General features: G+C 33.7%; 1 protein-coding gene and 1 pseudogene across 1 annotated transcript; one reads left to right on the top strand and one right to left on the bottom strand.

Moving 5' to 3' along the window:
- Positions 1-4,278: 4,278 nt before the first annotated feature.
- On the bottom strand, positions 4,279-5,626 carry LOC112019338 (short chain aldehyde dehydrogenase 1). The gene is made up of 2 exons (XM_024051867.2): positions 5,406-5,626; positions 4,279-5,265 (listed from the first exon to the last, which is right to left on the bottom strand). Exons 1-2 carry the CDS (start codon positions 5,441-5,443, stop codon positions 4,470-4,472), a joined length of 834 nt encoding a protein of 277 aa, XP_023907635.1. The 5' UTR covers positions 5,444-5,626; the 3' UTR covers positions 4,279-4,469.
- An 11,445-nt stretch (positions 5,627-17,071) lies between these two features.
- LOC112019324 (short chain aldehyde dehydrogenase 1-like) lies at positions 17,072-18,064 on the top strand (annotated as a pseudogene).
- Positions 18,065-18,348: the final 284 nt, after the last annotated feature.

Below are 18,348 nucleotides of genomic sequence, written 5' to 3'. Positions count from 1 at the left end.
CCCAAAACCATGTCTAATCAACATGCGCACATTCAACGCTAGCATTGGCCATAGCAAGAAAGGAATCAAAACAGAAGCTTCAACGTCCCGCACTGGTTCGCACTCCAGTTCATTCCCCACCGACGAGAAGCTAGACTCTGTTGTAGCATCTGTTCATGAACTGAGTTCAAAGATGTCCGGACTTACATCCATCTTACATCATCTCAACATTCGGTGGGATACGAAGTTCGCTTCTATTCAAGCTCAATTGGATCAAATTCAAAGAAAGCTAGAAGATGATGAAGACTAGCTATTCCATGACAAAAAAGGGGAGATGCTGTTAGCAGGGGGAGCTCAATGAAAGGGGGAGATTTCAGCTAACAAGCTTTTGTTTATTACTTTTGTCTATCTTCAGCTTTTATCATATTTCAGTATCAAGTTTGTATTATTCAGCATTTCTTCTTCTACTTTATGCTTTTGGTTTGTAGCTGATACCTTTATAGGTTTTTAAGGTTTCTGTTTATCTGTTTGTACCCATATTGCTTTTGTAAGCTTTAAGGGTTTGTTTCTATGCACTTGTAGGCCTTTGTGGTTTGTACCATGCATTATGCAACCTTTGTGCTTTGTTAAATCAGTACTTCTAACTAAATGTCATGCATTTTCTTCAGAGTACTGTCACTCTTATGCCCGTGTAGGATTTTTCCTAGATGCACATACTTCATGTACTGTGCATTGGTTGAGTGTTGGTCATTCAAGTGATTTACCTTGTGTTTGTCAACTTGAATGTCCGAGTGTTCATTCCAAGTGTGAATGAGCATTGTGATCACTTGGTTATAGTGATTGCATGTTTTGGTCTTGCCATAGTTTATTGCTTTACTCCATTGTGCTTGATCGCATTGTGCTTGCTCCATTTGTATTATAGGTTTTCTGCATACAATGAACTTATTGTGTTGTTATTTTTCAAGAGTTACTTGTTCTTATGGTTCTAAAGCTTCACAGATTCTAGAGTTAGGTGTGAGTGAGTTTTCCAACTGCTCCCAAATCACGTGTTAAGTCTAGAGTTTGTTTTAGGGTTTTGTCACAGAATAGCCAAAGGGAGAGATTGTAAAGTTGAAATTTATCAACCATCTTGTTGGCTTTATTCCGTACCAATTTGCTTGTAATTTAGCACTTAGTAACCCTGTATTTATGTAGGATTCATGTAAGAGTAGTGTGTGAAGAGAGTGTGAAGAAAAGCTTAAATATATGCAAAGAAGCAGAGTTTCGCGGCTAGGACTCGCGGCTGACTCGCGACTGGCAAGCCGCCAACTGCAGGCACGTGAGAAGCACACAGGGGAGCTGAAGGGTCGCGCCAGCTGTCACACTATAGGACAAAAGTCCTAGGCTGGCCAGGCAATTACTTCGCGACTTGAACTCGCGACTTGGACAAGCCACGAGGCCAAGCTGCCAACTAGCCCTATTTGGCAAAAACTGACTCTTCGTATTCCAAACACACACCACTATATATAGACCCTTATACCCACAAAATGTAGAGAGCTTTGAGAGAGAATTTTTTAGAGAAACCCTAGAGAAAAACAAGATTGATTCATCCACAATCTTTACCTTAGAGTCTCTACAAATTCCTCTACTCTCTTCCTCTCCATTGATACATTCTTGAGAAGTCATTGACCAAATCTTTTTCTCACCACACTCACGTCTGTGAAAAGGTTCATTTGGTGTTAAGGGAAGCAATTTGAAAGAAACCAATATTCATTGGTTGATGCTATGGTTTAGTAGCGGAATCCGGTAAGCTAAAAAAGAAAAAGGTTCGGCGCAACCTTGTTGGAGCGGGAAGCTTGGAGGGCTTAGGTATCTGGGTAGATTAGGCTTTGAAGGTCTATTACTGTTCATGTATCCAAACTACATTTTCTAGTGGATTATTGACCGCTTGGAGTGCGGCGGAGAGGTTTTACGCCGAGAGTTTCGGTTTCCTCTTCGATAACACATCGCGTGTTGTTCTTGTGTTTGCATCTCTCTTCCCTTTATCCTTACCATTTAATTACTGTTGTGATTGTGATTATTTATGGTTTGGATTGTTTATCAATTCTGTTATAAGCTTGTTATCATTTTCTGCACATACATTGTTTGATATAAAGCTTGAATTGGTAATTTTGTAATTGGAGGTCTAAACGTTCAAAGGTGTTTTACACGCATTTTGAACTTTCAATAAGGATGTAGGGAACTTCGAATCCTACTTCTTTTTATAAAGGATAATAGTCAATGATGAAAGTTTAGATTTGTGCTAAAACACAAGAGCTTGTTCAGACCCCCAAATAAAAATTATGGCTAGATTGCTTTTACTCTACTTAGACTAAGTGTGGAACAAGAGTAAATAAGCGCAATGAACAAATAACACTACCCTTAGCCATATTCATCCATCATCAGCAATAAAATGAAAGTTTAAAGAGTAGGGAAGAGAGATGCAATCACAAGATAACACTAAAACGTGTTATCGAAGAGGAAACTGAAAAACTCAACGAAAAACCTCTCTACGACCCTCCAAGTCAAAATCAATCTACTAGAGAATAAAGTTGAAGTACACGATAACAAAAGACCCTCCAAACCTAGTCTACCCCCATTTACTTGAGCCCTCCAAGCTCCTACTACCAATGGACTTCTCGGAGTCTTGTCTTCTCTGACTTTCCGAATCCCGCAATTCAACCCAAATGCATCTGCCAATGAATGGCTCCTTCCAATACTTTCCAATAGTACCAAAATCTCACTTTACACTCAGAATGGGTGTGGTAAGTGTTTGGGCTAGCAACCTCTCAAATATCTAGAGATGGAAAGGTAGGAGTTAAGGAAAACCACAAGAAATGTGTAGATGATTGTGGGTATAATAATCTCTAACTCTCAAGTGTATTTTCTAGGGTTTTCTCTCTAAAAAGCACTCCTTACACTTTAGTGGTAAATAGGGTATATATAATGTGGGTAAAGACTTGGTAAAGCAAAACACAATTTTTTGCCAAACAAAGACTTTCGCGAGTCCTTCGCAGGTTGGCCTTTCCTGCGAAACAATCACGAAAATGACAGTCTGGCACAGCTCTTCATCTTCCAGTCACGTGTGTTAGGACATATGTGTTTCACTTGTTAAGAACATATGTCATTCTTTTATGTAATTGGCTAATCCTTTGACAAAACGCACTTTACTTGTAATTTGGTAGTTCTAGGTGTTTTTAATACTTCAAGAAATAAGGTTTCAAAATCAAGTGTTGAAATCATCAAGTCTATCCAAGAAAACAAGCTAATAGTGCAATTTCATTAAAGCTCGACAGCTGTCTCGACAGCTGCATCTATCGAGCTTAAGAAAGCTGTCTCAAGCCCATAAGCTCGACACCTACTCAACAGCTGCTTGACACCTCCTATCTGTCGAGATTTAAGAAATTCAGAATTCTAATCTGATTTCTTGGGATCCGTGAATGTGTCTTTGGGCCTTCTTTTCTCCTAACCCTAGCCATATAAATGGATTGTTTTAAGGGCCGTCAAACAATTCACAAGTTGCACAAGCATTGAGAAAACTCTGTTAAAACAAATTGTGACCAGAGACGAAGTTCTTGCCCTAGTTCATCTCTTCTGAAGAAGTTGCTGTGTATGTGCACCTTTGGATTTTGTGACCAAGTATCTTCTTGATCTTCATTGTGTAGGATGAACTGAAAAATTTTGCAGCCAACCTCTCTTTCAGTTGGTGTTGAAGTCACGTACTAGGATCCGCATATCAAATTGGTTAGTCACATACTTAGGAGCCGTGCATCAAAAGGGGAAATTGTCACTATAGAACAAGTCCAATTGAGTGTTGGGGTAAGGGTTCAACTATAGGTTGGTAAGGTACTTAGGATTCATTTACTTGTAACCAGTTGTTGTGATAATAGTGGAGTTTCGGGAGTGGTGACCTGAAAATCACCCAGTGGGGTTTTTGCCGTCAGGTTTTCCCCATTCATAAACAAACCACCGTGTCATTTTTTTTCTGCTGCATAATTAGTTTATTGGTGATTTGTTTGGGCTACCACGCGTTTGCATGTTAAATTGATTAATTAATAACTTGGCTAATTAATTAATTGGTTTAATCACAAGGGGTCAATACGTTTTTGGCCTATCAATGTGTTCTACATGTGGCTTTTTCACGGGTTGCTTCTTGCGAGCTACTTGTGAGCCAGTTGCGAAATCCACTTGATCAACTTTTGAAGCTTAATTCTTCACCGATCTCTCACACTCATCCTTCATAATTAAATCCACATACATACAGGGAAAAAAAATTGAAGAAATTACAATCAAATTTACCACGGAATTAAAGCCAACATAATATAGTTGGAAATCACAACTTTACAAATGACAATGCCACTAAATTAATGTACTTGACTTTAACATCACTCTTAAGATAACACTAAAACAAATAAACAAAATAGAGAAATGGAGGTGATAGTTGCAACTTGCAACACATACATTGATATGTTTCAAGAAAAAATATTTTTGAGTGCATTTGAGAATGATGGATTAGTAAGACTATAACCCCCATCAACAACCAAGTTCATCCCACTCACATACTTGGACTCATCACTCCCCAAATACAGCGCTGCCTCAGCAATATCTTCAGGCTCCAATACCACTCCCTTCAAGTTTGCACACGATGAAACCACATCCTCCACCTTATTCTTCTCCATCATCCCCATAGCTTTTCTTAGCATAGGAGTTGCAGTTGCAAAAGGAGACACACAATTAACCCTTATTCCATATTGTCCCAACTCCACGCTCAAGTTCTTAGTCATTCCCACCACAGCATGCTTTGATGCCACGTATGCATGTGGAATAACACCAGCCATTACTGAAGCCATGCTTGAGGTGAAGAGAATGCTTCCTTTTTTAGCTGGAATCATAACCCTAGCAGCATGCTTGGCACCCAAGAAAGCACCAAAAACATTCACATCTAAAACCCTTTTGAAATCTTCGTTTTCTGATTCTAAAATTCGTGCTTCCATGTTACCCGAAATGCCAGCATTGTTGAACATGATGTCCAACTTTCCATACTTGGATACAGCCATGTCCACGGTCTTTTCGACATCAGATTCATTTGTTACATCACAATGGATGTAAGAGATGGATTCAAAGCCAACGTCTTTGCAAACTAAGTGACCAAGCTCATCCTGGACATCTGCTATAAGGACCTTAGCACCATGTCGAACAAAAAGCCTCGCAGTGGTCTCACCGATGCCACTTGCACCACCGGTTATTAACGCTACCTTTCCTTCTAATCTGCAAAGAAAGAGATAAGGAAACTAAAATTTATTAGTCTAAACTCTTAGCTAGTTTTTAATCTAAAATAAATGATAGAAAGACTTCCAATTAGAGAACACAGAGTTTATAAAAGGTTAATTTGTTATAGTAATGCGTACCTGTTGGTGATGGGAGTTGCTGAAGAATTAGCACTCATCTTTTCCTCAAAATTGATGTGAAATCTTCGCCAAATTGTAGATGCAAGTTACGTTTGTGAATGTCCCCTTCATTGTTTGTTGCTACTTTATAGAGGAGAGGGTCAACTGTATGCAACTTGAGCAAATTAAAAAAGGAAACGGGAAGGAGAAAAAAACAAAATCCTTACATCTTCTGTGATGCTTCTTGTTATGTATTAAATTAAGATTCTACATAGCAGCCAATAGGTGAAGTCTTAGTTTTGAATAAGACGACTAGCCTGAAATGCTACAGAAATCATAAACAAAAATTTTGGTATTGAGAGAGTTTAATGGAAATTTATATAAATGAAGAAATTGATTTCTTCGTCTGCTTTTTTTGACTGCCAATAGGCAGCCATCGAAGCGGAAGACTGGAGAATAATAATTCCTTGGCGAATAATTTACATTATCATATGTGACAAGCAGGGGCGGCTGCACATACATTTCAGGGGGTTCATTACAAGCAGGGGCATACATTTCAGGGGGTTCATTACAAGCAGGGGCAGCTGCACAAACATTTCAGGGGGTTCAAATAAACCCCCTAACTTGAAAAATTATATATATATATATATTGCTTTACTAATTTAAATCATGTTTTAAATCTTGCACACCCTGATCACATATCAGCTTATATATGGATGAGTGCAGGTTGTGTGAATTAATAATTATATAGTGCAAGTGGAGCTGAGTTTTTTCATTTAGTTTAAAATATTTTTTATTAAAAAAATGACAAATATATAACCACAGTTTCATAAAAATAAAAATACTATACAAACTTAACAAAATAAAATGATCATACTTACATTGACAATAGATAATGAAAACTGATAATAAACTATTATGAGGTGATTTCAAAATATGAAAACTTGTAAAAGAAAATTGTAAAATTTCATGTATTTGTGTGTTTTTTTTCGATAACTTAATGTATTCAAGTTCTTTTTTTTTTTTTAAATTAAAATTTTGTTTAATTTAAGTTTCTTAATGACCCCCTTAGAAAAAATTCCTGAAGCCCCCACTGGAGACAAGAGAGTACAGCATGATTACTTCTATTTTCTCTGCTGCATTAGGTCTGCTAAAGTGGACTCTTGTCAACAAAAAAATATGGATGCTCCACAATGTAATTGACTTTGTTGTTTTTAGAGGAATTCTTGTTGTATATGGGGTAAGGATAGGCTTGAAGAGTTGTTACAGTCAAGACAGCGTCTTTCATAGGAAAAGTTAGATATATGTGAGCATTTCTGATGCAGAGGATGTTCTCTGTTAGCTGTTGGTTAAGCCCAATTGGCTTGCTGTGCTGTAAATTACATACATAAAATAAAATTTCTATTTTGTTCTTTTGGGTAATTAAGGATAAATGTATTGAGATAGAGCAGAAGGGAACAAGAGGAATCTGCCCAAAGAGGAATAAAGTTAACTGAAATTGAAGAGAAGTGTGTGAATTCATGGTTGTCTGGGTCATTTATGAATCGATCAGTATCACCAAAAGGTTTTACAGTAGGTCATGTATGAATAAAATTTCTATTTCAATCTTGTTACTTTTCCTGTTCAGAATTATCACCAAACCAACTTGTTTTACCTTTCTCAGAGTGAGTCTTCACTTGCATACTCTTTAAGGATTGTGGAGTAACTCGTCAAGAATTACTCTAAAGCCTTGTGGGAGTAATATCTCAGGTGTTAATCCAATTATTTTATACTCTTTATACTCTAAACCCTGTATGTTTGACGATTAGAAATTGATTATATACTCTTTATAATGACCTGGAATTTGTCTGATTAAGACAATAATTATTTTGGCTGTGTCCTTTACCATGGCAAAAAACTTTATCTAGATACCAAAATTGGTTGAAAGTAACATATTTTTTGTATCATCAACCTCACCCTCTCCCACGGTCCCAGAGCCAGAGTCAAAGTTTGTCTGATTCGCTTGTAATAAATTAATAAAATATCGTAGTAGGTAGATGTATTTGGGCTTTTTCTTATTTCATTTTCTGTTCTGTTAAGTTCAGTATATATGGGTTTTTTTTTTTTGACAATTTGTTGATCACCCTTGATCGATCTGGGTTTTCTTCTCTATCTTAACACTATGGAGAACATTTGCATAGCTGCCATCAATTCCTTTCCTTTTTGCATATTAAAGACTATTAGTCGCAGACCCACGCGATGTGTGAGAATAAATAATAATTTTGTATAGTAATATAATGTATAATTTGTTCTCTAAAATTTGTTAAAGATAATTTATTCTCCCTAAAAATTAAACAATTTCTATTTGGTCTAATTTGGTCTACTTCAATCTAATTTGGTCAGGACACTCGGTCAATTTTAGTCCGCTTCAGTCCATTTTAGACTAATTGTGCCTTAAATTGATTCTTTCTGCAGATTGCAATGGGCGCAAAGGAGAGTACGCCCCGGCTGAGTGGACCGTGGCAAAGAAAAGTGGAGTCGCCACCTAGATTAGGTCTGTGAACCATATTGGGCCTTTTTGGCCACGCACTTATATATATAGGTCTACATACCAGATTATGCGTTCAGAGTTTGGGTACAGCTTGAGAAGGTGTTAGGCACCCAAGACCACCTAGCTTGTGGGCCGGCCTCCATTATGTGTTACTATGCTGTATTTAAATAAAGAAGTTGTTAGGTTCTAAGAATTAGGAACTAATGTATTAGAACTTCATTTTGTTATGTTGACAAACCATGATCAAAATGTTTTAGTCTTGTTTAGACTTGCTTAAAGTATATGTTTTTTATGTAAAGTTGGAATCAAGTTGCTGTAGGATTTACTATGTAAATCTGCCTGGCTCGATCAATCGAGAATTAGACTCGACAGATCGAAAGTCGTGCAGATTGTTTTTTTTGTAAAATTTCCAACTCATCCCAAGCCCGTTTGACGTGTAGAGTTTTATGTTTTACTCTTAGTATGAAAGGGAAAACTCTAGCCATGTTTTGAGGTTGCTCTTTATGCTATGTATGTGAATCTTCTGTGAGATCTAGAGGTGTTTGCCTTCACACATACTTAAGGTTTCCAAGATTCAAGATTATGTCAAGAACTTGGTGATCATTCAGTTGCAGATTCAAGAGCTTAAAGATACACAAGCAAGAGTGCTTGTACTTGCTGGGAATACAAGAAAAAAGTAGTCCGTGGACTCGGAGCTATCATAGGGTCGTGGTAGTAAGTTTCCTACTCGATGCAGCAATAGGATGTTAGTGATTTTAGTCGCTATTGTGTAAATTTCAATTCTTTCATAGTGGATTCAGTTTTACCTTGAGGATAGCTAGGTTAAATCCTCCTCAGGTTTTTTACCGGTTTGGTTTCCCTGGATCATTATATCTGTGTATTCTTTATTTTCCGCACTTTACATTGATATGATACGTTTATGTTAACCTAGATCTAATAATTTGACTAAGTAATTACTTGGCTAATTAACTAGGTTAATCTAGTTGTGTTTTGAGAGGTCTAAAAACAAACAGAAATTATTAAAAGAGCCATAATCCCTAACCGAAATATACATCATGCACTTAAATAAAATAACACAAACAACATGTTAAAGATCACATCACAATATAAAAGGAAACAAATAAAACACAATCAAAATAACAATTAAATAAAACACAAAAGGAAAAATATCATAGATAAACCAAACATGGCAAAAAGACTCAAACAAACATGGAAAATAATTAAACACAAATAAATAACATAAACATAGTCAAACAAAATCAAACAACATGTGAAAAAATTATTAAAATAATAAAAACAAGATTTTTGCCCTAATCTGGGTTTGGGGTGCATATGCATACTCAACTATGCGTACGCATGGTCAAACCATACGCACGCACACTAGAAGACGCATACACATCGTTTAACACAGAACTGAAAAATCACATTTTTATTAATTTAATCATTCAAAGATATTAAAAATAAAAATCAAACAAGCATGTTAGAACCTTAAACACTAAACCAGCATAAAGAAAATAACACAAAGTATTATCATATCTATAACTATATATTACTAAAAGCTGAAGTGTAGCATTTAATGTTGTTACGCTCACGTTAAGCCACATTAGCAACCATATCATCATTTTTTGTTTCCAATTATTCTTATATATTTTTTAAAAACATTTTCTCATTTAAGTTGACTTAAAAACTCCATTATTTAAAAATTAAAATATCTTTTAACCATTATTTTTATTATTAATTTTCCAAAACTCTCTCTCCCTTTTACCTCTTCATCTCCCCACTACTTTCTACCTTAATATCATTTTTTCTCTACCTTTTTATCTTCCTTTATTTTGGCTCATCTTATTCTCAACATCTTACTATAAATTTGACATTTTCTTTTTCATTCTATGTATAGTTTTCTCACACAAAAAAGGTTACTTCGCTCTCTCTCAATTTGTTTTTCATTTTTTGTTATATTTTTTTTATTTTTATTGCATCAATTATTTAGGTTGATGAATTTTTGTGTTAATTAGAATTTTACTTTGGGTTGATGCAATTTAGTTTTGTGTTTTAAGTTGTTATCTTTTATATTCTCTTTGATTAAATATTATCCTACTGCATCATATGCATTATATATAATAATATAATGTTATTATATTACATAGAATGACTTGGATAATTTGATGTTTATTGCTTTTTTTTTTTTTTTACTCTTTTTTTCTCTCATCTTATTTTATTCAACATTTAAATCCAATCACATTCTCCATAGTCCATGCTATTAAATTATGAAGCACAAATCAAGAAAATGGCTAGACACAAACTTGCCTTCCTTTACCTTACATTGGGAGAATCAATATATTTGTGTTATAAAGGGTCATATAATTTATAATTTAGATAGCACCCTTTGAATGTGTCTAGGCCCATAGATTGAGCAATTTGTAAACTTAAAAGGCTATTGAGAATAAACTTTTTTAAATCAAGTCTAAAAAAATATAAACTACTATATATCATTGAAATAAAAACTTTTACCATAGATACATTAATATTTTTTTGCCACAAATTTAAATCAAGAAACTTAATAATTTTATATTATGTGTTAGCATTGTCTCTGCTTCTTCTTCTTCTTCTTCTCAAAAATATTATGTATCATCCTTAAATGATACCAACTATAGGGAATTAACCCGAAATTCCCAACCTGTGAGAAACAAAAAATAGAGAAAACACACGTCAAAGAAAACAATCACATGTACAAGAAAATATTTACATGATTTGGCAATTTGCTTACGTCCATGGAGTTGCAAGGATTTCACTATTATCAGGGAAAAATATAAAGTGCGGCTACAGAGTTTTAGTCTCTCAAGAACGACAACAACAACGAAAACCCTAATCACCAAAACTACATTTTTTACATCATACGCACAGAATACACAATGGGCTACGAAACGGGCTAAAAAATTTTAGCCTCCGCTCTATGGACTAAGCCTTAGAAAATCTCCCATTAAAGACTACACAACATTATTTTGGGTCGGGTCAAGTCATCAACCGAATCAAACATAACTAGGCTCTACAAAACCCAACAGCCAACAATATTGATCTTATGGGAAAAGTTACATAAAATTTGAGAAAAAAAAATGTTTTATATTACAATCTACTAAAAATGTTTTTTTAAATACTTAAACCTTTCTATTTTTCGTATCACTAATGTGTTTTACAACTACCACGTGTGTTAACTTAAGTCTGAATAATCTTAAGTTGTTTTGGCAACCAAAAAAAAAAAAATGGTTGTCACAAAAGAGGGGTTCATGTAAAGTTTTTTGCAAAATAAAATATCTATTTTGTAAGGCATCAAACTTGATAATTTGCAAATGATGGAACCACTCACAACAATATTTGCATAGTTATATTATTCTAGCTAAAGCAATTGTGTATACTTTTAGTCTTCAAAAAACACACATCTACAAGTGGTTAAACGTTCATCTTGGGTAGTTTTAACTTTTCATATAATTTTACCTTTACATATTCATCTATTTAAATTTAATTTTTTTTTCAAAAAAAAAAAACCCTTTAATTTAGATATTTATAAGTAAACAATGAAATAATGATTCATGAATAATAAAAAACAAAAACTAAAAAAAAAAAAAAGATTATCTATACATATTTATCTTGTGTGGTTGTAACTTTACATATAATTTTGCGTATATATATTCATCTACTTATTACAGTCATAATTCTACCATTCAAAAAGACACAATTTCTTTTTTCAAAAAAAGGCCTTTTACATTTTCTTGGAATTATTTTAAAAAAAAAAAAAAAATTAAAACCTTTGACATACCACTAACCTAACCACTTCATACATTAAAAAAATTTAAAGCTCATTATTACTTCGGTTAATATATTATGGATATCTTAATTGATTGAGACCAAACTAGAGAAATGACTTTCATATTTTCTTGAAAAATCAGGAAAAAAAAAAAAAAAAACCTTTGACATACTACTAACGTAACTACATTTATAACTATTTAAGTCATCCATGATATCTATTTCTTATTGATAACCATAAAATTTACAATTAGCAAGGGAACATACAAAGTAATAAAGAATAAATGAATGAAGAAAAAAAGAAATGAAATCAAATGTCAATTAATAACCATTATTTGGAAAATAAAAAAATGGTCAAGAGAAGTAAGAAATAAAATAGAGAGACTATACAAAGGACATTGAAAACTTTATAGTGTAATAAAATCAACAATTAAATATAATAATACAAAATTTAAACTTAAAACTAATCAAACTCTAACTAGGGAAATTTTATATATATATATATATATATAATCATAATCTTCATACGTTATGACCAAAAAAAATTTAATGAATAGTTCTACCTCTTATTTAATGTCTATGTTATGCAAATCATCAACCAATTAATATATGATAATGGTAAAAATTGTTATATATAAGATTATGAAAAATATGATAAAACTATTTTTTTTTTTAACTCTTTATAAAGTTTAGGGACTAAAATAATATTTTATCTAAAAAATAGTCACGCGCAACGCACAAGTCTGCGACTAATAAACAAATAAACATAAAACAAATCAAACAAGTATAATAAACTGCATAAAATAAATACACATGTTAAACTTTACATAAAACCAAAATAATAAAACCAGAACAACCAAAATAGATTATAAACAACCTAAAATCATATTAACACATATTAAAAGAATTAAAATCAACAAACAAATCAAATAAATCAATATAAAAACTATGTTAAGAAACTCATATGAATCCTATCAAACAAAGAAAGAATTCATGGGAAGAACACTCACCTTGCTTAGAATTAAGAGTTTGAGATTATTTAACTAATCCCTCAGTACCTACAACAGAAATATTAGATTGAGGGAACAAAGGAATTAAAGAAAACAATAATTTTAGGAATCACAACTCAAGAACAAAGTTTAATTGAAAAAGTGTTTTGAGAAATCAAATTAGAACATTAGTTTCTACCTTAGAACTAACTAAAGAGAGGTTTTTAATTTGTAAAAAAAAAAGTGCTAAGGGGTTGTCCTAGGGTTTTGAAAAAGGAAAATAGGGTTTTAGAGAAGATAGAGGTCAAAAAATAACTCTCTCTAGCTAGAGTTTTGATTGGAGACATAAGATGAATATTTATAAGCTAAAATTAGGGTTTGGGGCTTTTCAATGATCTTTGGACGTTCCCAATGATCTAGGGGCCGGCCCACATCAAAGCATGATATTTTGGGCCTTTAAAATGAAGTTTTAAAACCCAAAAAATCAGACTGCTTAGTTGGCCCAATTTCAAATGATCATAACTTACTTGATATAAGTCCAAATTAGGCAAAATTTACGTTCCAATTGAAGACCAGGATGTCTACTTTCCAATGAAAAAAAACTCACTTAAATATTCTTTGTGAATAAAAATTAATGGTCAAAATAGTGAGCAAAGGTCATTTTTCAGTATCTATTTCAAAGCGATTTGAACACTTATGAGTTGTGATTACTTTCAAACTATTGCGAACTCTTTCATTACCCTTGGTTGACATATGTCAAGATCATCATTGGGGCCAGTGACCAAAATTTATTAACGGGTACAAAATGTAGTGTCTACAGTTGCATTTTCAAATTTAGATTAAAAAAATCATTTTTTTTCTTAATTTTTGGGTTGAAAAGTATGAAATTGTGTTATATTTGGGCTACTCTTTAGTTTTGAATTAAAAAATATAAATAAAATAGACATTAGAAATTAGAAATATGAGCCCTAAAAATGCAATAAAATGATAATATTCAAAAGTCTTATTCAGTCCACTTCAGTACAGCTAAATTTAAGTGAAAGTATTTTTAAACATAAAGATTATGAATATACAAATCTAATCTTCAGGGCAAGTTATTCATTTGTTTTAACGTTGTTACTTTTAAATGAATTGCACGAGGTTAATTACACATTTAAGGGAAAAAAAGTGTGTGTGTGTGTGTGTGTGTATATATATATATATATGTATGTATGTATGTATAATTTTTATGTAAATTATTCAAATTATTCATTCCCTTAAAAAAGATTATCTTGATAATCAAAACTCATATCAAACTTATATTGAATGTGTATTGTGGGGCCCGTGGGCCTGACAGCCACAGCCCATCGCATAGTAGGCCCAAGGCCAACGCCGAGGAGGACTGACCAGCCAAGGCTAAGTTAGACAAAAGCCTTTTTTTCTGACCTACGCCGAGGACCTCTTCGTCCTCGGCATACTAAGGATAATTTTTGGAGGGGACAAGCCTAGAGCAAGCTGTCACATTCACACTTAATGCATTCACCTACCCCCTCTGGCCGCATTAATGGGGATATAACCCCTTAGCAGGGCAACATTGATCAGAGTAAACCACTTGAGTACCGATAAGGCCTCTGATGGGACGGATGGCCAGAAGGGAGGCGAATGGATGATCAACAGATGGAAGAAGGAGATAAGAAGATGAAGACTATATAAGAAAAGCAAGTAAAGTAGAGAGGGGGGGGAAAGAAAGGGAGAAAAATAAGGTCACCTCGGCCACGGGCCAAGGAGCATTCCCCCAGTTGTAAATAAACTCTAAGTGTTTTCTTTTATAAAAGAGAGTTCATGCTTGGTGAACGAAGGCCAGCGCCTAAACCTTTAACCCACTCTCTATAAATTTATTGTTTGGGCTTGTTGGACTGAAAACCCATTCATACTCAGGGTCAATCCAAACTGAGTCCCTACATGTATAATTTATTCTCTAAATTTTATTGTAGATAATTTGTTCTCCCTAAAAATTAAACAATTTCAAAAAGTAATTTCCATCATTCTATTTTTACAAATATATAATTTTATAATTCTGATGTTTTTGATTGAAATTATTCTTTTTTGAAATTGTCCATATTATTCTAACTATTTTTATTATGCATTATTTATTCCTAATTTCTTGCTTTCCCTAGTGCCAATAAGTGCTCTATAAACAAAAAGAAATGTTAACCCAATTTCAATCTTAGCAAAAAGACGCAACATTTACTCATAAAAAAATTTCAAACTAAGCAAAGAGAAAGAGAGCTTCTGTGAAAATCTTGAAGGAGAGGTACAAATTAGTTCCTTTTTTTTATATAGGTACAAATTAGTTCTTGATATTACAAATTTGCTAAAATTTCCAGTGATTGAAGTAGTACTAATTACTTGAAAAGAGCTTATTTAGTTTTTGTTGATAATTCTAATATGTTGATATAAAGCTAGAGTCCTGGTAATGAAAAACTGCAATATAAATTGGTCTTAGGTAGAGGGTACAAAGAGTGTTACACACCGTTTGTGTTTAAGGACCAATTTGGTTATTTTTTTAATTTTCTTGGATGGTTTGGCATTAGCCCAAATCTCAGGGTAGTTGACTGGAATAGCGCTCCTAATTCTCCTTTGTAGGATGAAAACATTTTAGCTATTAGATATAGATTTTTGCATTTGTGCATAACCTCGAGAACTTAATAAATTGATGACAAATTGATGAGTGAATGATGATTTTCACCTCAATATGAAAATAAGTTAAAAAGAGATGTGAAAAAAGATTGTGATACAAAGTTATGGGAGATTCTGGCCTTTTGCCCCTATTAAGCAAAATATTTGGCAATATGCCCCTGTTTCCAAACTTTATAAGTTCGTGCCCCTATTTTGAAATTCAATTTTAATAAAATCGAGTTTCAATGAAAAACTCGATTGCATGGAACTCGAGTTATGCCAAAAAAAAAAAAAACTTGCATGGAACTTGAGTTCATGGAACTCGAGTTCCATTTAAAACGCCACTATAGAACTCTCTGAACACAACTATAGGTATGGGGCGATCAAACTATAAAAAAAAAAATTTGCATGGAACTCGAGTTCCACTTAAACGCCACTATAGGTATGGAACTCAAGCTCCATGAACTCGAGTTCCATGCAAATTTTTTTTGTTTTTTTTTTAGTTTCATTTGGCATAACTCGATTTTAAACTAATCGAGTTTCAAAACAAGGGCACGAACCTATATAGTTTGGAAACAAGGTCATGTTGCCAAATATTTTGCCCAATAGGGGCAAAAGGCTAGAATCCCCCAAAGTTATGTACATTAATAAGAATGTTAATCAAAATAAACTTGATGACCTCCGTTTAGTAATTCATACCTCAACCATCTTTTCTCCACTTGTAGAGACTCGCTTTATTTCTCTTGTCCTTAATATGGCTTGAAGATAGATATATGTATGAAATTTTGCAGCCACTTTATCTTGAACGTTTTAAGAAGATCATAGGATTGTTATAGAGGGAAGGCATAGATTACGTGGTTTGGCCTACGTTCACATAAGAAAGTCCTTAACAATTACATTTTTACTACACTGAATACAATTTTATAATAAACTCAAAGTGAGGTATTTATGGGATACTAAATCCTAAACTAGCCATACATAATATATGGTTAATAAATTTGTTGTACAAGTAAAATACTTTGATAATAAATTTGCAGTACAAGTAAAATACTTTGCTTGCAAACTAAGATGGTCTTGTGCCTTTATTAGGATTAGGCTTGTTATCTTAAACATGTTTTTTTTTTTTTTTTTTTTGGATAAACATCATCTTAAACATGTAGATAGCTTTAGTTATCATTTTTCTTAAATCATGCCGGTCAAATAGTCAATTTGATTATCTATATGATTCGTGACTCAATTACACGCAAAGTTTTAATTAATGCCAAGAAATTTCTTTTCATATGCTTATGTTTAGATCTTTATAATTTGAGAAGTGCATCTACAATATTTTCACAACAAATCTTAATTGATAAGTTATTATTTGTTTTAATTTGTATCCACCTCTAGAATTACTTTTTACGCACTAATAACAGCCAATAACAATATAACACTAAAAGATTTTTTTGTGATTGTAAACATAGCATTTCTTTTATAATTTTGTCAAAAGATTTAAAATTGATTTATACACTTTTGAATGACCTAAAATTAATCCGAATAAGACATTATCTGTTTTTGCTATCTTTTATGTTGGTAGAAAACTTCAGATGCTAAAATTAGTTGAAAGTAATTTATTTTATCACTACCACCGCCACCTCTCCATCACCAAACCCAGCCTTCCTGTAAATCACATCTTCAATTTGGCGGAGATCTTCCATAAATTTTAAGGAAAGATGAGTGCTAATTCTTCAGCAACTCCCATCACCAAAATGTATTAACAACAAACCTTTCACAGACTCTGTGTTCTCTAATTCACAGTCTTTCTATCACTTATAATATATTAAAAACTAGATAGGAGTTTAGACTAATAAATCTTAGTTTCCTTATTTCTTTGTCCTTGCAGATTAGATGGTAAGGTAGCATTAATAACCGGTGGTGCGAGTGGCATAGGTGAGAGCACTACAAGGCTTTTTGTTCGACATGGTGCAAAGGTCCTAATAGTAGATGTCCAAGACGATTTTGGCCACTCAGTCTGCAAAGACATTGGCTCTGATTCCATCTCTTACATCCATTGTGATGTAACAAATGAATCTAATGTCGAAAAGGCCATGGACATGGCTATATCCAAGTATGGAAAACTTGATATCATGTTCAACAACACTGGCATATCAAGCAACATTGGATCACAAATTTAAGAATCAGAAAATGAAGATTTCAAAAGGGTTTTAAATGTCAATGTTTTCGGTGCTTTCTTGAGTGCCAAGCATGCTGCTAGGGTTATGATTCCAACTAAAAAAGGAAACATTCTCTTCACTGCAAGCCTAGCTTCAATAATGGCCAATGATGTTTCACATTCATACGTGGCATCAAAGCATGTTGTGGTAGGAATGGCTAAGAACTTAAGCGTGGAGTTGGGACAGTATGGAATAAGAGTTAATTGTGTGTCTCCCTTTGCAATTGGAACTCCTTTGGCAAGAAAAATTTTAGCGATGGAGAAGAATAAGTTGGAGGAAGTAGCTTCATCATGTGCAAACTTAAAGGGAGTGGTATTGGATCCTGAAGATATTGTAGAGGTTGCACTGTATTTGGGGAGTGATGAGTCTAAGTATGTGAGTGGTTTGAACCTATTTGTTGATGGGGGTCATAGTCTTACCAATCCTGTTTTCTCAAACGCTATGAAAAGCCTTTTTATTGCATTTGAGAATGCTGGATTAGTAAGACTATAACCCCATCAACAACCAAGTTCATCCCACTCGCATACTTAGATTCATCACTCCCCAATTATAGCGCTGCCTCAACAATATCTTCAAGCTCCAATACCACTCACATCAAGTTTGCACACAATGAAACCACATCCTCCACCTTATTCTTCTCCATCATCCCCATAGCTTTTCTTAGCATAGGAGTTGCAGTTGCAAAAGGAGACACACAATTTACTCTTATTCCATACTGTCCCAACTCCACGCTCAAGTTCTTAGCCATTCCCACCACAGCATGCTTTGATGCCACA

This window comes from Quercus suber, unplaced genomic scaffold (assembly GCF_002906115.3).
Source record: "Quercus suber isolate HL8 unplaced genomic scaffold, Cork oak 2.0 scaffold_94, whole genome shotgun sequence".
Lineage (NCBI taxonomy): Eukaryota > Viridiplantae > Streptophyta > Magnoliopsida > Fagales > Fagaceae > Quercus > Quercus suber.
The sequence above is the reverse complement of the archived record's forward strand: the minus strand, read 5'-3'. Positions and strand labels throughout refer to the sequence as shown.

What these genes read in the sequence shown, in the direction of transcription:
- LOC112019338 (XM_024051867.2), bottom strand. Translation starts at nt 5,443, where the DNA reads ATGAGTGCTAATTCTTCAGCAACTCCCATCACCAACAG. An exon ending in GCAACTCCCATCACCAACAG is followed by an intron (nt 5,266 to 5,405) that starts GTACGCATTACT and finishes CTTTCTTTGCAG; the next exon opens with ATTAGAAGGAAAGGTAGCGT.